Source organism: Tupaia chinensis, unplaced genomic scaffold (assembly GCF_000334495.1).
Source record: "Tupaia chinensis unplaced genomic scaffold, TupChi_1.0 Scaffold000097_1, whole genome shotgun sequence".
Lineage (NCBI taxonomy): Eukaryota > Metazoa > Chordata > Mammalia > Scandentia > Tupaiidae > Tupaia > Tupaia belangeri.
In genome coordinates, this window is record NW_006159559.1 from 6,640,044 (window position 1) to 6,662,061 (window position 22,018).

General features: G+C 37.7%; 1 protein-coding gene across 11 annotated transcripts in view; it reads right to left on the minus strand.

Annotated features, from left to right (window-relative positions):
• Window positions 1–22,018, minus strand: part of SNAP91 (synaptosome associated protein 91) — a 139,478-nt gene that overhangs the window by 67,939 nt on the left and 49,521 nt on the right. For all 11 annotated transcript variants that reach the window (XM_014585874.2, XM_014585873.2, XM_006143360.3 and 8 more), the window contains exons 4-9: window positions 21,365–21,440; window positions 19,787–19,839; window positions 18,459–18,508; window positions 16,611–16,704; window positions 14,370–14,481; window positions 1,350–1,456 (exon numbers count right to left, since the gene is read on the minus strand). In XM_014585874.2, coding sequence (XP_014441360.1) covers window positions 1,350–1,456; window positions 14,370–14,481; window positions 16,611–16,704; window positions 18,459–18,508; window positions 19,787–19,839; window positions 21,365–21,440 — 492 coding nt within the window. The remainder of the gene's footprint in view (window positions 1–1,349; window positions 1,457–14,369; window positions 14,482–16,610; window positions 16,705–18,458; window positions 18,509–19,786; window positions 19,840–21,364; window positions 21,441–22,018) is intronic.

The window sequence follows — 22,018 nt, forward strand, 5'->3', positions numbered from 1 at the left end:
TCGACCCCCTGAGAGTCCAACAATGTAACCCCTACACCATCAGCTGGTCCCCGTATTATATATTTTTAAAAGGCTGATATTCTTTTTTTTTTTTTCTGTAGGGCATGTGTGCTCCCTGGAGAGAGACAAAGAAGGAGGGAGGGTATGTGTGTGTGTGTGTGTGTGTTAGAGAGAGAAAAAGACAGAGAGAGAGGGAGAGAAAGAAAGAGAACCCCCTAATAGGGATGGCCACACTGCAGCCCCTTCTCCTCCACTCTTCTCTTGGGATTTTCAGCATGCCTACATACACAAGCCCACCATATTTTTCAAGCCACCAGGTCTAGTACTCAAACAGCACAGTTGGCTATGTAGGATCTAGTTGCCTTAACCACCATGACACTGGCTGGTCCAAAAAGATTTTTATTCTGATTACATGAAGTATGAATCAAATGTCAAAAGTCAACATTTTATGATATTATTTTGATCTCAGAATATGACAAGTATTACTTGTGTGATGATTGGGATTTGAAAGATAATGCACAAACTGGAGTACTTACCAAATTGTATATGTAAACTGCTTGTTCTTGTGTTGTATTCTCAAAATGAAAAAAAAAAAAAGCAAAGCCATGGCATGAATGTTTTATGTTTACAGGATTGTAAGCTTTGCTGGTAAGCCTCAGAACCTCTCTCACATAGAACTCTGGTCAACCCCTAGCAATTGGTTAGGTGGCATGTATGATAAAAATCCACTTGTCATCCGACCAAAGGATTGTAAGAACAATGACAATTTCCAATACAAGTATGAATCAAAATCAGATTTCATAAGAGAAAACATCAACTTACAGATAACCTCAGGAACACCAACTATATCGTTACACAGCTATTGTGATGAAGTGTAAAGAAATATCGTACAATACAATTGATAAACTTTATAAAAAGAGTTATATTTCTATTTTAGTTTTCCATTTTGTTTAAATCACTTAAGAAAGAAATGTCAAAAGATATGATTTATGATTTACACATTAAGAACAACAGGGAGGCTTTTCTGGAGCAAACTTTGGGCCCAATATAAGCAAAGGTAGCCATCAGTTGGGATAGTGGAAGGAACTACCTCGCAAAGGAGCAAAGAAGTTTATTATCCGTGAAACTTGCATTTGGATGCAGAATGATCAATTGATTGTGATGTAGTCATGTAGAGAACAGCTCTGAGTGAAACGCTGGACAGATGACTTTTAAGGTCACTTCTAATGCTAACACGCTGGGTGGGCCATATGGTGGAACGTCTTGCCAGATTATACCCTATGCATTACTCCAGATAAATGGGGTAATGTTTTAAACGTTGTTTTCCCACGAAACTTACTACTACTTACCTCTGCAACTTTGAGAAATTCAGATACTCGCGTCATTCTAGTTAGAAAGCGTTTGTAAATTTCTAGAGCATCTTTACATTGTCCTTTCTTCATTTCAAAAAACTTTTCTATAAGAAACAAAGAAAAGCAACTTGAAAAGAATATTGTATTTGGTTCCATCTGAGCTTATATTAAGATTGCTAATTAAAACTTAACGTTTAAATCCAAATATTTGACACTAACTCCTATATGAGATATTTAAATATCTAAACAAATTACTACAATTTTTATTTTATTATTATTTTTTAGGTTCTTGCTATAGGGTACATATATTTGCTGGAGAGACAGAAACAGAGATAGAGAAAGTGAGAAATCACCCCTCGGGGGAGGGGGATATGCCCATGCTGCAATTTCTTCTCCTTTTGGAGTGTTGGGTACACATACACATATGTCTGATGCAGTTTTGAAGATGCCACATCAAGGACTTGAACCACAGTCAGACACACGGGAGTCCAGTACTTTAACCATTATGCCATCTGCTGGCCCCAAATGAATACAATTTAATGAATCAATGTAAAGAATAACAACAGAATTAAAGTGGGAGACTATATGAATTGTAATGACAGGTTAAATTGATGATCCATATATCCCAGTATTGTGTTTTGGGATATAGCAGCAAATTCTTCCTGATAACAATCTCAAAGTTATAACTGTGTTCTACAGCATCCTCAGTTCCTCACCAGCTGTTATAAACCAATAACTGAATATTATGAGAGGTTTTTTTTTTTCCACTATAGGACGCGTGCGCTCGCCAGAGAGAGACAGAGAGACAGAAAGCGAGAAATCACCCCCCGGGGGAATAACTAAATATTATGAAGCAATAATCTACAACCTTTGCTGAATTAAAAAATTCTTTACACTTTCTACATTCTGCATAAGCTGACATGTGTTTTTAGTAGTCATAAATTATTTTTCTCAAATATTACAATGCATCTTTTAGTTATAAAATAGAGTTTTGTGAAAAATACTTGGCTAATCAAATACATTATCACTTTCTAGTCTGTAATCATACCCTCTTCCTCAGCCTTTAGCTTTCTGGATAGAAAAACAGAGGATCGCTTCGCTGTTGTCTTCTGGACTACCTTGACTGGAGTTCAGTTATACGGCTCTATAACTCCATAACAATTAGAACATTTCCCCCATACTGGTTTTTTTAGTATATTTTATTTTATTTTAATTTCTTTTATACATTCAATCCCATACATCACTTATATTATAAAGTGAATGTTCCAAATGAATGTATTTCACATTATCCAGTTGGGGTTCCATACACGTTATCTTCCCATACTTGTTTTAAAGAAAAACCCATACTTCATCAGTGCTCTCACTAGTCATCATCAGTCATTCAGCCAGTGACTAGTGACATTTTGCAGGTGGAGAAACAGTAGACCAATGTCTGTAACGGTTCCTGGGTAGCTCTGGATCATAACTGAGGCTCCGGCATCGTCTTTGTAAGTTCATTATTTCGTATTTGCACATGGTTTAACACACACTATATTTTCAGACTCATATTTGAGAGTTCTTTATTTTAGTCACATGTAATTTTACCACCTCACAAGTATTTTTAATTTTCTTAAGAAAAGTTGAATAATATATAATTATAAAGAGAACTAATTACTGAGGGCAGCTACTCATTACCTTCTGTTGACAGTCTTTGGGAATTTTACTTTTAACACAGACCTCCCCTGTAGGGTATTTAAGAGACTGTAAAACAAACACATACCGTTCTCTTCTTGTTAAGTATTGAGAAAATGAGTCTTTTTTAAAATGGCCAAATCTAGGGATACTTTATCTATTCTATGCTTTTTTCTAAAGTATCCCAAATCTAGGAATACTTTACCTACTCTATGCTTTTTTCTAATACTATAGGTATAATTATTGTGCTAATAAATAAATAAATCAGTTTTAGTCTTAAAAATGTGGAAATAAGCACTTATTCTGTAAAACATACCTTAAAAAAATTTAAAGAAAAGTTTGCTGGGGCCAACAAGTGGTGTGGTGGTGAAGGGTGCTGGACTCCCACATGGCCGACCATGATTTGAGTCCTGGATCTGGTCGCTTGCTTTCTCCCTTTTCCCCTCCTCTCCTCCCCTCACCTCACCTCTCTCTCCCTCCCTCCCTTTCTACTCAAATTAAATAAGTAAAAGTTAAATAATTAAAAAAAAATATTTGCCAGAGAGCAGGTGCACATGGAGGAGAGAGAGAGTGGGAGAGTGAAAATAAGAAAGCATCTCCCATGGGGAATGGTCACACAGAAATCCCTTCTCCTCCATTTCTCCCTCCTTTTGGGATTTTGGGCATGCATGTATATGTACCCAACCTGCATCTCAAGTTCGGGGATCTGGGACTTGAACCACGCAGTTGGCCATATGGAACTCAGCTGCCTTAATCCCATGCCCACCTTTCTCTTTAAATGATGTTTCTAAATATCTAAATTACTTCTCTTTTAATGAGTTTTTTTTCTTTGAAATGAGATCTTCATCAAAAAGAGAAAATCAAGCTAAATAATCTCACGAATTCATCAATGCAACACAATTTTAAGCTATTTGTATTGTCATGGTAATTTGGGATTCAGAAACAAAAGACATTCAATCTTTATGGCTTTAGGTTATAATTTCACGATTGTTTCTATAATAGTGGTAGTGACACAGAAAGGCAACATGTACTATTTTACTGATAGATAAAAAGCTGTGAAATGTCCTTTCCCCTTTGAGACCAAGGCAGGGTCTAAAGAAATGAACACTTTTCTAGAAGGAGATTCAAGGTCTAAAAATAAACCTTACCTTTCCCTGTAACTAAACATAGCCAATGTTGATTTTCAGTATTTGAAAAGATCAAATCTGACATCTGTAACATGAATCTTTGCTGTGATAAATCTTCCTTTACTTATTACTAGTACTGCAGTGCCCTGTATCCACAGTTTCACTTTTTCAGATTTTAGTTACCCCTGGTCAAGTGCAGTCTGAACACATAAAATGGAAAGATCTGGGAATAAACAATTTGTACATTTTAAATTGGCCATCATTCTGACCATCATGATGAAATCTCACACCTTCCTGTTCCATCCTGTCCAGGACCCCAATCATAGGCACGCTGCATCTGCCTCCCTGACATTGGTCACTGAACATCCATCTTTATTTTCAGGGAGATTACTATGATATCACAGTGCTTGTGCTCAAGTAACCACTATTTTACTTAAAAATGACTCCAGGGCTGCAGCCTTTGGGCATGGTGAAGGGAGAGTGTGGTAAAGTGTCTTAAAGTAGAGAATGAAGAAAGTGGTCAGACCTTTTCAGAGAAACCAGCATCTTCAATTGAAGAAAATTGTTTGGAATTTCAAGAAAGTTTTAAATGCATAGTGAATTTGAAGAAAATGCACATTTGAAAAATGCTTTCAAGAATATCAGTGTATGAGAATCTAAAGAATCTAAATCACTTGATACAGATGCTCTCCAAAATAATTTTTTCAAGGAGAGTTATCCTAAATAAGCATTAGGTGAAGAAAAAGAAAAATTGGTGAAGCAGGCTCAGGAGAAAGAAGACCTTCTTCAGGGGCTAAAACTAGTCAAAATGCATAGATCAAAGAATGACCTGTCTCAGTCACAGTTGTTAATAAGGAAGAGGAGAAGCTGTAGCCAGCTGTTGCTTTATGAGTTGCAGTCAGCTATGTCTGAGAGAACAAGAAGCTAAGGCTTACTCAACTCTAGACCCTTACTGGTTAGAGGATAAGTTGCTATACTGTAACAGAAGTGAAAGAGAATTTATAAGTATTTAATTCCTAAGTTTTTCTACAAAATATCTTTGAGAATGACAACTTAGTTAAGAGGTACACATTTTAGAGGGAGGATAACCATTAGGGCTCAAAGAAAGGTAAGCTGATGGGCATGATTTTAGAGTGCACCTATGTAAGGTGCACTCTAACAGGGAAACAATATTTTGGATAGATTTGCCAAAAAAAACCCTTGACATTTAAAGAAATGTAAGCAAAAAGTTAATTGTGTTTCAAAAGCTATTTGGACAATTCTGGAAACCAGTTTTAATATGCTACTTTGTTTTTCATGACAAAATGTTTTATTTTAAATGTTAAAAAATCTGGTGAAGGTATAAACCTAACTGTCTAAAAATGTTTTCCTCTATAAGTTTATGAACCGTGTTTCCATCCACTTGCCACATATTTCCATCTGATGAACTAGCAGGTAATTAAACTGATAATGTCTGAAATTAAAATAAAAAAGGCTCCAGGGGCCAGTGGGAGGTGTGGATGTTGCAGTGCTGGACACTTACTTGGCCGGCCACTGTTTGAGTCCTGAACCCAGTGGGTTGCACTTGTACCAGGTGCATGTGCATGTGTGCCCAAAATCCCGAGAGGAGAATACAGGGGAAGGGATTGCGGCATAGCCATCCTCCTTTGTGTGTGTGTGTGTGTGTGTGTGTGTGTGTGTGTGATTTTCCAGTCTTTCTCTCAGACTTTCTCTGTCTCTCTGGTAAATGCATGTGTCCTACAGCAAAAAATCTCTTTAAAAAACCTCTAAAGTGCAGTGATACTGGCATATCTTTATGATTGCTATACCTTATTAGTAGTATTTCAGGAGGTCCTTTTTCAGGAGGTCTTGGAATGTATCCCCCATAGGTGAGAGAGGGATACTATATTAACTTCCTAAGGATAGCTGTTCTAGGAAAGGAATCGAATGAAAAGGAATCTTATCCTTGAAAGACAGACTGAGATTTTCCACACGGATGATTACTAATGACTGAGTAAAGGGAACATCTCACTTGCAACCCAGTTTCATTACAGTGATAGGACATTTATAAAGATTTGCAATAGTAATATTTTTAAATTATTTTATTTAACTTTATTTATTTATTTATTTATTTATTTATTTATTTTAATTTGACCAGAGAGGGACAGAGAGAGAGAGAGAAAGAAAGTGAGAAAGCAAGCCTCCAGGTCTGGAACTCAAACTATGATCGACCATGTGGGAGTCTAGCAGCCCTAACCACCATGCCACCTGCCGGCCCTGCAGCGGTAATAGTAATACCAATACTAGATGTAAAACGTTTGTCAGAAAGTCCTTGATTAAAACGAATCTGCAACACATTTATAAGGTTGCTGTCTAGCACTATCTGGTAGACAAAAACATACCTGCCTTAGAATAGTTAGGATACTGTCTTGCACACCATTCTTCTAAACTATCACTTTAAGAGCAGTTTTGACAACAATGTTGAATAAAGACTGCTCAACAATGGACTGCTATGTGACAAGAATAAAGGTTTCCACTACTTTTGAAAGGTCAAGTCCTTAATATCAAAAAGTACAACTCTCATCCATTTCTGCTCTTAATTCAGCTAATAGACTACAAATTTAAAATTTAATTTTAAAAACTAATGAATGGGGACCAGCCACATCTAGGGACAAGCAGTTAGCATAATGGCTATGTCACTGGACTACCATGTAGTTGACCATGGTTCAAGTCCTGAACCCAGTGGCTTAACCTCATGCCAGGCACAACTGTGTGCGTGCCCAAGATCCTGAAAGGAGGATGGAGGAGAAGGGATTACAGTGTGGCCATCCCCCTTGGGGGGTGATTTCTCATTTTTTGTCTCTCTGTCTCTCTCTGTCTTTCTGACTAGCGCACATACCCTGTAGAAAAAATCCTCTTAAAAAAAAAGTTCTGAATGGAGGCCACTCAGTGGCATAGTGGTTAAGTAGTTGGATCTCACATGGTCAACTGCACAGTTTGAGTCCCATACCTGGCAGCTTGAGAAACACACCAGGCTCGTGTGTGTTTCCCAAATTCCAAGAGGACAATGGAGAAAGAATTGTGGTGTGGCCATCCCCCTTAGGGATGCACATTCTCTCTCTCTCTCTCTCTGGCAAGCACAGGCACCTTATAACAAAACAAAACAAAACAAAATCCTTAATGGTTATTTTGATATAACAAGAAAATACATTCTAATGCAACCTATCTGTGAACTCAACATAAAGTAGAGCACATTTAAGTAGCTATTCAAGACAACAAAACTGCATGGCTAAGTATGTAATTGCTAAATGAATTATTAAGATACTGAAATTGCATGGCTAAGTATGTAATTGCTAAATAAATTATTAAGATACTAAATCCAATGTCTCTGAGGTAGAAGTGGAATAAATACAAGGACAAAGGTGACAGTATAAGACTGAATCAACAGAGCTTCATTTATGATAGGCTATGGATTTGTGGAAGATGAGCAATTCCAAGATAATTGAGGTTTTATGTCTAAAAGGCTAATTATATATAAACAAAAATAAGGAGATTAGGACGGGTAAGTTCAAGAGTTCAGTTATAGAGATTCAAAGTTTTAAGGAAGAACACTACCTAAATCAAAGTGCCTACAAATACTAAGACATGCAAAACTGAAGCTCAGAAGACAAGTAAGGCATGAAATAACAGATATGGGGTTCGTTGTAACTGAGGTAATAGGTATCCAATAAAGATCTGCATCTGTATAGAAAAAGCAGAAAAGCAGACAGCTAGAAATGCACTTCAGCAAAAGCTTACATTTATGAGCAGTGAAGAAGAGTAAAGTCAGTCAGCCAAAGACAATAATAAAGTTTATCCTATCTGGTTTACCAATAAAATCTCCAACCCAAAAAATGAAGATAGTTTTGCTTTGGAACTCTGTATTAATGATTGGAATCTTTCCTCCATTAAAGGCAAGGCCTCTGAGAACACTGTGTTGGATGTTGATGATCGACTGACTCAACCTCTATTATATCATCTTGTATTAGGTCATCAGGAAACATGCTTTTCTATGCAAAAATGTGCCATGACATCCCCCACTACTCAACAGGTTCCTGGGGGAAGCCAGGGTTTTGGATACAAATCACTGCTGCAGATTAAACGGGCCTGTGAGAGGGCTGGAAGGCAAAACTATGGCAAGAGCCGGCAGTCTTCCAGTTTGTTTGAATTGTTGCTTGTTAAAGGCAAGATCATAGAAATCGAGATTCCCCTTCAGCAGCATTCTACTGTCCTGGATCTTAGGGGGTCATGGTTACAATCCGGACTTTCTAAACCTGCATTACAATGTCACCTGTGTGTTTTCCAGCTTCCTGTTATTGCAAGGCAGCCGCAGCGGTGGTAGCAGCATTCTGTTTTCAGTAGACCTTAAAACTCAGAAGGTACAGCTTCTCTACAGTGTGAATGCTTATTATTCTGGGAGTCCTTTCAGGATACTGACCTAGACCCAGTTTCTGCAAGTTTCCAAAAAGTGTATTAACTTTTAATTCCCTGCATTAAATTTCTTCTATTTAAAATAGGTAGTGTGGCTTCTCTTTCTTGAATAGATACAGTAGTTGGTACCTAAAGTAGTTGCTGAAAACAGCATCTCCAAACTGTCAAATATAGGAATCTGGGATTAGATATGCAACCTGATTAGGTTTAAAGGTAGTAATGAGCACTTGCAACTATAGAAAAATTGGATTCTCATAGTCTGTGCTATGTATGAATAAAATAATTACAGTACTTAAATCATCAGTCCTGGTTTTCTGAAAGGAGTTCCTGGAATAAGCTGATCAGAATCAGTAGGTGCTGGGATAGCTAACCGTGATGTGAACAAAGCAAACAGAGTATGGAGTGAATAGCTGCTCCTGACCCCACTAGCTTAAAACAGAAAATGACAACAGTGGATTTTAAATCATTGGCTCAAAGCACAGGCAGATGTTGGCATTCCAAGGCTGCCCTAAAATAATCTCTCTTGCAGCCAAAGGACTGTCACAGTTACAAGTCAGAGTCTAATCTTGTGAATTGCAAATTTACAGTGTATGTGGTAAGTCACATTTCTAGCTTGACCATGGTCTTGTTTGTGAACATCAGAGCATTTATTCATAAATAAACCAGAAAGGGAAACACTTTAGTTATTTCAAACAATAATGATCTTCCCTTGCTGGAAAGATCCTGTTACAATTCCTGAGGGAACACAAATTCTCATATGCTATCTTCCCTTTTTATTTTTTATTTTTATTTTATTTTATTATTTTTGCTATAGGGCGGGTACACTCGCCAGAGGGACAGAGAGACAGAAAGCAAGAAATCACTCCCCAGGAGGGGGATGGCCATGCCACAATCTCTTCTCCATTCTCCTCTTGGGATCTTGGGCATGCACGCACAATTGCCCAGAGGGAGTTTTAAGCTGCTGAGACTGGGACTTGAATCACTGTCGACTGTGGGAGTCCAGTGACATAACCATTACACCATCAGCTGGTCCCTATCTCCCTATTTTCTGTCTCCTTTCTCTCTGCCAACTGCCTCAATACGTAGAATGAAGTTTAGAATCCACTGATTCCAACATGCCTTCAGGAGACAAGTACAAAGCCTAACCCTGGAGGAAAAAATACAATGCCCAAAAAAGTGTAAGATTTTGAAAATTTATTTTGGCGGTAGAGTTGCCAGATAAAAATATAAGATACCAAGTTAATGATAGAAAAACCAACAAATAATTTTTAGAATACAAATATTACATCTCTAATAAAATTTAGTATTTTATTAATACTAAAAACTTATTTGGGTTGATCTGAAATACAAATATTCCCACTATAATACAAATGTATCCTCTATTTCCCACCTCAATGTGCATTCTTAACTGATAAAAATCTGGAGAAGTGGAATGAATCCTAAAGCTGATGGACAGGAAAAGAAGACTATTATATTAGATTTGTAATGTGATTAATAATACTTATTAAAGCCCCCTAAAAATTCTGGTTGATCTGAAATGGAATTTTATCCTCTATTTTCCCCCTCACTCTAGTAACCTTAACTGACAAAATCTGAAAAATTAGAATGGACCCTAAAGCTGAAGGCCAGAAAAGAAAAAATACTATATTAGACTTGCAATGTAATTAATAATTCATCAATTTGAGTAAACAGGCCAAAAGCATGGATTCAAAATGCTATTCTGAGCATCTGAGAGTGGTTCTAACCAGTGGTTCCCAAAAAAGGAAGTCTCCAAACCAGTAGGAACAGCACCACTTAGGACCTCGTTGACAATGTGAACTCTTAGGATACACCTTAGACCTACTAAATTGGAAACTCTGGGCTGGGATCCCAATACTCTTGAGGAAAAGTCCTTGAATACTGCTGAACGGACTTTTTCCTAGTTTTCTGCAATGAGCCTTTACCAAAGTGACAATGTACAGGGAAAAGAAATCTACTCAATTATTTTAAAGACATTTTTAGAGTAATTTTAGGTTCACAGAAAAATTAAATGGAAAGTATACAGATTTTTCATATTCCCTCTCCTTCCATAGATGCATAGCTTCCTCCATTATCAATACCCCTCACAAGAGAGGTACAACTGTCACCACTGAAGAACTACTGACATTGTTACAACTGACAAACCTGCACTGACACGTCATCATCCAAAGTCCACAGACTACATTACTGTTCATCCTTGGTGTACATTCTACAGACTTGGACATGTACAATGACAAGGATCCCCCATTATAGTATTACACAGAGTATTTTAACTTCCCCACAAATCCTATTCATTCATTTCTTCCTTCCCATCAGCCACAGCTGATCTTTTACCATCTCCATTGTTTTGCCTTTTCCAGAATATCTTTTAGTTGGACTCATACAGTATATACCCTTTTTAGGTTGGTTATTTCATTTAGCAGTATCATTTAAGGCTCGTCCATCCCTTTTTATGGCTGGAGAGCTCATTTGCTTTATGGCAAAGTATTATCTTATTGTTTGGATGTATTACACTTTATTCATTTATCAAAGCATACCTTGGTTGCTTTCGAGTTTTGACAATTATAAATAACACTGCTATAAATCCATGTAAAGATTTTTGTGCATGTCACCTGTAAAATACAGTTTTAATTCTTTATTTATTTTTTTCATTCAACTTGTATGTCTCTCTCTCTCTCTCTTTTATTTTTTTCTTATCTTTTTGCATTAGCTCGGTCTTTCAGTATGAAGCTTAGAAGCAGTGGTGAGATGGGACATCTTTGTGTTGTTACTGTGGGGAAGTGTCTAGCTTCTCATCATTATGTGTGATGTTGGCTGTACGGTTTTTGTAGATATTCTCCCTCATAGACTAAGTTAAGAACATTTCCTCTGCTTCTATCTTTTTGAAGAGACTGTAGAGAATTGGTATAATTTCTCACTTAAATGTTTGGTAGAATTTGCCAGTGAACCAATCTGGGCCTGGTGTGTGTGTGTGTATGTGTTTTAACACTTTAGTTCTTATTTATTTATTTATTTATTTATTTATTTATTTATTTATTTATTTAACGAGGGAGAGAGAGATAGAGAGAGATAGCACCCCAATAAGACCTCAGTATTTCAATCCATGCTCAGCTTTGGCAGATCTGGATCACCCACATGTATATACCCAATGCACTCAGAAAGGTCTCTGAATGTGGGTCTAGAACTGTCCCACTTGGGTCAACCTGGGAGAGTGTCACATTTTATTATACCATCCAGCCCCAGTTTCTCGAATACATATTTTAAAGAAAAGTACTTTGAAATTAGCATAATTCCCACACTGGTTTCTAGATCTCTGCAAAGATACAAGGGTAGCAATTCCATCATATCCTCAGTTAATCTGCATACTTGGTTTGTAAAAACTGAATGAATTTTTTAAATAATTGGCACAGGGTGCATGCACTTACTGGAGAGAGAGAGAGAAAGAAAGAGAGAAAGTGAGATAACACTCCCAGGAGATGGCCATGTCACAATTCCTTCTCCTCCATTCTCCTTTCAGGACTTTTGATACACGCACACACACACACACATACCTGTATGTTTATCAAGTTGCCTGCTCAGTCAAATCATGCAGTCAGGCATGTAAGTTCAAGAGATCATCAGATCTCAAATAAGTGGTTATTTAGAGTACCAAATCATACATGTGGACAAGTGCAGGAACATGCTATTAACAGATACAAGTGTATATAAAAGATAAGCACCCATTCAGGAATGTGGAATTCAGCCACCAACTACCATGCCACCAGCTGGCCCAAAGATGGATAGATTTTAAAGATTGACAGTAAGTGAGTTTAAACTTAACCTGGTGATGTTTCCTACTTGCAGAGATCCAGACATGTCCTCTTTTACCAGAAGAAAATCAATATTGCTCTTAGCACCTGACAGGCAGTTACTGAACTAGAAAATACTTTTATTTCTACCCCAATAAACAAAGAATATCAGTAGCGTACTATCATCTGTCAGGGATGCCAGTACAACTTCACTGTCTTATTTCACAGTTATGAACCTCTGCCTGTTCTAATTCCACTGCAAGTCACTTTGATGATGGCATCAGGCTGACTGTACCTAGTGGGCAAACACTGAAGGTATGCTAGGTATCTCGATAAGTCACATGCTTATGAAAGGGGTTGGAAAGGAGATAAAATCCATGAAAATGTCATTTCCATCTCAATGACATGTCTGATGGTCCAAAAGTCTGGGCATTTCAGAGAAAGCCCCTCCATGTGAAGACAAATTTTGTACCTTGCACCCTCTGTAATTAAAATGGAGTTAAAAGCTTGCTGAACTTCTTTGGTTTTGGAGGCAGTGTATAGACCTTGTCTGTGTGCCGCTCCAAGCAGAGCATCTGATATGGTGTCAGGCATGAGTGGGGCCCAGATCAAGGAAAGATACTGACCCTATTCCAAACTGAAGGCACGGGGGTCTTTGTTCTGGGAGTCTTCATGGTACTCAGAGTCTGCAGATTAAAGTGCTGTCTAGTGTTTCTAGTATACTGCACTACAGATCTCTAGTGCTTTGGAGCAGAGCCATGTCTTCTTCGGATAGCAACTAATCTCCTTTGAAAAAAATCACTCTTGGCTTATTTATAAAGATTTAGATCCTGACCACAGAACATCAAGTGATCATCAGACCTAAAGTAAGTGTTATTTAGTTTACCAAACCATAAAGGTGGATGAGTTCAGGAACAACCTGTTATCAAATACAAGTGTACATAAAGGTAAGCCTCAAGCAGGTTACAAGCAATCAGGCAGGTAGTATGAGCAGATGATTCACATTCCCAGTTCCCATATTGTTTGGTACTGCTATTTCTCCATTTTCCCCTCAAATCACACCTATGACCCCTGAAGAGTTCCCCATGACCAACCGATGGAGGAAGAATAAATTCAAGTTTGATTTAGAGATGGTTCCTCATGCTGATATCAGCTGGAAGAGATCTGTGGAATCCGATCTTCACAAGGGTAACTTTGTATTGTAAGACATATTTTAGCAGTAGAGATCTATTTGATTTTCCACATTGTATCAAAGAAAATGGCAAAGCATGTGAACTACACCAAATTAGGGGTAGCAACTAGTGGTTGGAATGCATGATGAAGGACTTGGAAAAATTAAAATGGAAGGGTTGGTGACAAGGAGATGTAGGGGAAAGGTCATGGATGGACCCCTCAGAATGGATAAAGAAGATGAGCTCATTTTTATTTCATGTGAATCCAAATCAAAGGGCACACACCATGAGAAAGCTCTCAATAAACAGGGAAAGTAAAGAACCCTAAGAAATGGTCATGAGATCAGAAGTAGAGATTATGAACAGGCTGAACAGCATAGACTTCCCCTGACTGAAGCTGACATGCTTACCATAATTTCTGAATCCTCAGTTACCCAAAATCTGAAATCAATGCTGAACTTCCCCCATAGCACCACAGTCCAGAGATCAGTCATGCACCGAGTAACAGATTGATGATTCATTTCTTTTACTAGGGAGGGTAATAGCAATCTGTCTACACTGTAACAGATACCTATCCTAGACATGGATATATCATTTCTGCCCACATTGCTCTGCCAAAGTCACCATCTGTGGACTTGCTCAATATCCTGGTATCCCACATAATATTGCCCCTACCAAGGCACTTGCTTTATTGCACAAGAACTGAGACAATAGACTCACCCCACACCACAGAGTCTGTCAGTCTTAATAGAGATTCCATCAACAAAGATGTGTTTCCAGAGTTCTACCTACCGAGCAAGTTGATAACTCCATCATTGTAGCAAGCAAAAAGTTTGATAAGATCTTTGAAAAGAAGCATAAATGCAGCATTAATGACACCATTTGTTAGCTCATTTGGATGCACCTACAAAAAGACAAAAATATGTAATGTTAGCTTAGATAATCAAATCAGAGGTTTTCTCAAATCATAATAAAATGTCTCAAATGATTACTAAGAAATTCAATCATATTCTATGAATGTTGGGTAATTCTTTAAGTAACCCCATCAATATCAAAAGATGACTTGTGTTCATTTTTGCTTCAATGAAGTTAGTCCTATCAATTAAATATATATGTATGTGTATACATATTTCTTTTAACTCGTGATCCATAGATCAACCAAATACAACTTTTGAACATCTGGTCTTTTGTTGCTTTTACTACGCTATATTACTCTGCTTCCGCTTCTCCCATCTAATGGTCTCTGTGGAAGAGTTCAGGCTCCAGGGCCCTGCAATGACTCAGTGAGGAGGGATAGCATACAGAGTACCTTAGCCAGATACCCTAGAATAATTCTTGAGACTCACAGCCATTCAACCACCCACCAAATACCCTAATCATCAACAAAAGAATAATAATTTCTCCCCACTTCTCAATCTTTATTCACAACACCTCAGACACTGTTCTTTTTCCCTTTATGACTTTTCTATTTTAAGACAGTATCCTTACCAAGGGAAATGAAAGCAAGTTAAAAACAAAAGAATAAAAAGAAAGGGAAAGTTAAAAGAAGCAACTCCATAGATATTTAGTGAAGTCCTTATTATAAAATCTGCCTAAAAACTATAAGATGATTGACTACTTTTACTAAAATTTCACAGGAATTAGGTGTTGTGACTAGAACTCATATAATCTTAAAAAGCCTAAGTTACTAATATTTCAGGAAAACCTTTTAGACAGCACCAAAATATAGCAAAGCTGACAATGTAAGTTAAGAATCTTTTGGTGTGTAAAATATTTTATTTTTACAAATTACACACACACACACACACACACACACACATATATATGTGAGATATTTTTGCTATAGGGCGTGGGTGCTCGCCAGAGAGAGAAAGTGAAAAATTGTCCCCCGGGGGGGTTTCCACACCACAATCCCTTCTCCATTCTTCTCTTAGGATCTTGGGCACACATGCACACCACCTGGTGTGAGTTTTAAGCTACCGGATCCAGGACTCATGTGGGAGTCCAGAGACGTAACCATTACACCATCTGCTGCTGGACCTGATGAATCAGATATTTCTAATTATACATTTTATCTTGAGGTAACTGTATATTTATATTATAATGGTATGTAAGGAAGATCCCACATACCATTATCCAGTTTATCCCAATGGATAAACAATGCAATATCATAACAAGGATGTTGACAATGACACAATCCACTGATATTATTTGGATTTCCCAGGTTTACTTGTGCTAATTTGTGTATATTTAGTTCTATACAATTTTATCGCATATGTAGACTAGTGTATCCACCTCCACAGTCAAGAGACAGATACAGTTTTAAGAGACAAATCATATTGAATTTTTCCAGGAAGGAACAATGTTATCTATGATAAAACAATTCTTGGGACCAGCAGTTGGCGTAATGGCTATGCCGCTGGACTCCCAGTGCAGTCGACTGCAGTTCGAGTCCCGGACCTGGTGGCTTAAAACTCATTCCAGGTGAGTGTGCGTGCGTGCCCAAGATCTCGAGAGGAGAATGGAGGAGAAGGGATTGCGGCGTGGCCATCCCCCCTGGTGGGTGATTTCTCACTTTCTGTAGCTCTGTCTCTCCCTGTCTGTCTGGCAAATACATGTGCCCTATAGCAAAAACCTCTCAAAAAAAAAAAAATTCTTGGTGGATCTTGTTATTTAAGCAGTCCACATAAAATGATTTCTAACTGCCCATCATGTTATTTACCTGCCTGAAGGTATATCTTGCACATACTTCATCCTATCAGGTGTAAGAGGAGGCCACCAGAACAGATTGCAAAGATGTACCATTCACATTTTTCCATGCTTCAAGTGAACACCTAGTAAATTTCTTGGAAAATCTGGGGAACCTAAATCATCTCTACTGAGCTCAACAATCTGAACTAAATATTCATCTAATCATCTAAACGAGAGAGGCAAAGTTTCTTTCTGAGGAAATCTCCAAATTTACCTGTAGCCCACCTTCACATGAAAGACAATATTGATTGTGTAAGAAACATTTTCTGGTGAGATACATACATCAAATTCAAGCAGTGCATCAATTTGTCCCTGCAGTATTGGCATACTCTTTAGTAGCTTTTCAGGAGCCATTGTCCTCATTACACCATCAGCCCTACAATTTTTTAAAAAGAAAAAGATGAACTTTTTGTACATAGAGAATTCAAGACCGTATGCATTCTTTTAGGTCATCCTCCTATTTCCTTGTTAATCTTGTGGGATCATTTTGAGGTAGTAAGTGGTTGTAGCTGTTGCCCCTCCCTGTACTGCTTCCTCTTACCCATTCTTATTCCTCTACCACACAGGCAATGCTTTCTATCTGTACAGTTCTCAGGGAGAAAGTGATGCAGTCTGGATACGAGTTCAGCTGAATTTTTTAAGACATTTTTCTAAATCTATAATAGAAGTGAATGTTAAAAAATATCAGTTATCTAAGAAGCCAGTTTTGTTTTGTTTTGATAAAGAGAGAACATCTTGCAAGTCTGTAAAATCTGTAGGTCTATGGGTGCAGAGTTTATGCCCACAAGGGAACCATTAAATGACCAAAAAATGCATGCTGACATACAGTTTGTCCAAATGGAGATAAGAATTTAACTAACTGCAGAAGAGGAGATGGAACTTCATGGTGCAGGGGGTGTCAGATGGGGTCTGTGCCTGGTCTTCCCTACAGGGAGCCCCTGTAACCACTGATGGTTAAGGAGTGACCTTACTGTAATAGCTAAGGAAAATACTCAGGTGAGATAGGCAGGCTGATAATGGTAATTTTCAGGGCCTCCCATCCCAGAGATGAGGAAAACACCCCATAGTGTCCTCGTATTCATACAATGGTGCAGAAATTTCTAATAAGGTTGTGAACCTATTGTTGAGAGGTCACAGTGCAGCTGGGATCTCAGCAAGGGTTGTCCAGTGCCGTGTAAGAAGTTGGAGGAAGGCGCTTGAACCAGAAAAATCTCAAAGCAGAAAGGAATGAAGGAAAAGACCAATTTTATAAAGTATTCACCTATAAGAAACTAATTTATCTTGAATAGACAAGTTTATGTTTTTCATTTTATACTGTATTTTTCAAGTTTATATTTTTTCAGCATGATGAATACAGTAGCTTAAAACTAAAGCTAGGTCAGCTATTACTGAGAGAGTTGTACCTTTTTGGGTAAATTCTTGAGACTAAGATATTAACCCCTCTACAATAACTTTGCCACTTTTTCAAATTAGAAACAGATTTAAAAAGTTACAGAAACTTTGGCATAACATTTCTGCCTAGATTCAAATATCCATTTAAAGGGAAATGAATGAAAATTATGGATTAAAATAGAAGTGTTCTGTTTCAAAGAGATTTTATGAATAAATTGGTAGCAGTAACAACCATTTTGACTATTGTGTGTGTGTGTGTGTGTGTGTGTGCGTGTGTGTGTGTGTGTGTGTGTGTGTCATTTCTAGGGTAGTATTACCTCTCAAAAACAAATCATGACATACACAAGTTCGGTTTTGCATCAGTTAAAATGCATTTAAATCCTACTGTCATTTACAGCCACTATATTTTGAAATACATCTTGTTTTAATTCTCTTCCTTTTAAATTATTTAAAGGTATTTTATGTGTTTAAGGCTTTTGAATCAATTTTAACAAATAAAATGTTACATCATGTAAACTCTGGGCAGAAAATCATATTCTTACACATGAAGACATACAGAAAATAATACATACTGCACCCTCAAGGCTTGTTTTCACAACATTATTGAGTTTTAATTTTGGGGTGATTATAAATCAGGCATTCATAATCAAAACTACTTGGCATTTAAGTTTAGTTAAAATAAATTAAGTACAGCTCAAGGACTTATTCTACTCAAATAAATATGACAAAAAAACATACCCTTTCTTTACTCTGGCAAAATCAAATGCCATCTGTCTGTAAGAGAAAGCCTTTTCATTCAAGTATCTACTATAGCGCCTTATGAAGGTGGACATATCATAACCTGGGTAGGAGGATAAAGAGAAGATAAAACTAATTAATAAAATACCTTCAACCGTTTTTTGCCTAGGATTTTTTTTTCTTTTTTAAGTTCATTTACTGAGAAAACCAGACAGACAGGTATAGGGACTTCCAACAGGGTCTGTCAGGCTACCATCCTCTCCCCAGCCTTCCAGCCACCAGGATCACGTGTGTCCTGCTGCGTTTAGGCCAACCTAGGATCTGAACACTGGACATTCCCATATGGCTCCAGTATCATGCAGCAGTATCCTACTGCCTGTATCACCACAGCTGGGCCAATGCTAATTGATTTTTAACATGCCAAATAGAGAGAGTTCTAGGTTAAGGTCAATAAGTGCATCAGACAGGATTCATTTAAAATCTTATTCCGGACCAAACCTAGTGACTGAGGCTGAGATCCAACATGGCCAGCTGTGTTGTTTGAGTTCTAGACCTGGTGGCTTAAGAAGCATGCTAGACATATGTGTGTGCATGCGCGAAATCCTGAAAAAAGGGAAAGATAGTAGAGAAGGGAATTTTGGTGTGACCACGCCCTCTTGGGTGGGGGGGTGGGGGGGTGGATTGTGCTTTCTCACTTTCCTTCTCTCTCTCTTTCTCTCTGTTTGTCTCCTACTAGCACATGTTCCCTATAATAAATTAAAAAATAAAAAGTCCTATTCCTAAGCCAAAAGACTTCGGGCATGAAGCATTCCATGACTATTTGATAAGTTACTCTGCCATTTTTATACAGGATATATTTTCTGATTTTTCCTTGCATTCCTGTTCACTGTTTGAAGTGACTATTTCAGACTTAACTTGCAGCCATCTGATAACAACAGTACACTTGCTTGATGTGTTTGTCTTACATTAGTAGATGACCAGTAAAAACGAAGAAGGAATATGAGACTGTAGTTCAAACCATATAATTTCTTTAAGACTCGAGTCTTTTTTTTTAAAGGCATCTTTTATTTCATTATCTTCTGCACATGCACAAACAAGTAACTGTGCATCTAGTTCACCCACTTAAATATTTTAAGAGGTTTTTGCCTTAGAGTGCATGCACTCACTGGAGAGAGAGAGAGAGAGAAAGACAGAGACAGAGAGAGGGAAAGTGAGAAATCACCCCCCAGAGGGATGGCCACACTACAATTCCTTCTCCTCCATTCTCCTCCTGGAATCTTGGGCGTGCATATGCAAGTGCCTGGCATGAATTTTAAGCCATGGAAAGCCTTTTCATTCAAGTATCTACTATAGCGCCTTATGAAGGTGGACATATCATAACCTGGGTAGGAGGATAAAGAGAAGATAAAACTAATTAATAAAATACCTTCAACCGTTTTTTGCCTAGGATTTTTTTTTCTTTTTTAAGTTCATTTACTGAGAAAACCAGACAGACAGGTATAGGGACTTCCAACAGGGTCTGTCAGGCTACCATCCTCTCCCCAGCCTTCCAGCCACCAGGATCACGTGTGTCCTGCTGCGTTTAGGCCAACCTAGGATCTGAACACTGGACATTCCCATATGGCTCCAGTATCATGCAGCAGTATCCTACTGCCTGTATCACCACAGCTGGGCCAATGCTAATTGATTTTTAACATGCCAAATAGAGAGAGTTCTAGGTTAAGGTCAATAAGTGCATCAGACAGGATTCATTTAAAATCTTATTCCGGACCAAACCTAGTGACTGAGGCTGAGATCCAACATGGCCAGCTGTGTTGTTTGAGTTCTAGACCTGGTGGCTTAAGAAGCATGCTAGACATATGTGTGTGCATGCGCGAAATCCTGAAAAAAGGGAAAGATAGTAGAGAAGGGAATTTTGGTGTGACCACGCCCTCTTGGGTGGGGGGGTGGGGGGGTGGATTGTGCTTTCTCACTTTCCTTCTCTCTCTCTTTCTCTCTGTTTGTCTCCTACTAGCACATGTTCCCTATAATAAATTAAAAAATAAAAAGTCCTATTCCTAAGCCAAAAGACTTCGGGCATGAAGCATTCCATGACTATTTGATAAGTTACTCTGCCATTTTTATACAGGATATATTTTCTGATTTTTCCTTGCATTCCTGTTCACTGTTTGAAGTGACTATTTCAGACTTAACTTGCAGCCATCTGATAACAACAGTACACTTGCTTGATGTGTTTGTCTTACATTAGTAGATGACCAGTAAAAACGAAGAAGGAATATGAGACTGTAGTTCAAACCATATAATTTCTTTAAGACTCGAGTCTTTTTTTTTAAAGGCATCTTTTATTTCATTATCTTCTGCACATGCACAAACAAGTAACTGTGCATCTAGTTCACCCACTTAAATATTTTAAGAGGTTTTTGCCTTAGAGTGCATGCACTCACTGGAGAGAGAGAGAGAGAGAAAGACAGAGACAGAGAGAGGGAAAGTGAGAAATCACCCCCCAGAGGGATGGCCACACTACAATTCCTTCTCCTCCATTCTCCTCCTGGAATCTTGGGCGTGCATATGCAAGTGCCTGGCATGAATTTTAAGCCATGAGGTCCAGGACTCAAACCACTGTCAGTCATGTGGGAGTCCAGTGACATAACTGTGATGCCAATGGCTGGTCCCTCACTTTAACTTCTTAATGTAAACAATGAAAATGACAAAAATAAAATTAAAATGTATTTTATATGCTGAGTTAGTTTACAAGTAAAGATCTTAAAGCTATATTTAAACGTAGCCATTTTTATATATTTTTCTTAAATACTCAATGGAGTTATCTGTTGTAATAATTTTGGATTACCAACCTCACTTCAAAAATTAAAGCATTTTCAAAGATTATAAAACTTAAATATTCTCACCATGGGATCCACTTTTGTCCAAAAAATTGCTAAGATTGAATAGTGTATTTCTAGAGGCCAAATACTGAATAAATCTCTGAAAAACAAAAATAAGATTTAAACACACATATTCTCAAATCATACTTTTAAGCAATTTCTGATACTGAAGATATTTTATTTTAACAAATTTTCGTTATGATCTCTTTAACTTAGTTATAAAGCTTCATGGTCTACTGATTTTCTTGGAGGGGGAGAAAAATCTTGGAATAATAATCTTGAATTAGAATTAAGCTGCATGATCTTTTAGCTCCACAAATAACAAAAAAACTGCAATTTAATAGGATTAAGTAGGCATCCTATGTAAATGGGTAATTTTATCAATATTTTCCAAAATTAAACATCTTCTCTGGTGTGTGTGTGTGCATGTGTATGGTATTTTAGACAGGGTATTACTCTGTCATGATCCTCCTGTCTCAGAAACAAAAGCAGCTAGAACTATAGGCACAGGCCACCACACCCAGCTTTTTAGACAGGCAAGAAATAAAACCCAAGCCTTTCATGTGGTCTAAGCCTGCCAATGCATGCTGCCACAGCAGGGCCCAAATGAAACATTTTTTGAATGTAATGCAAGAAGGGGACATGTATTGTAAGAAATATAGTTTTACTGCTCCTTTC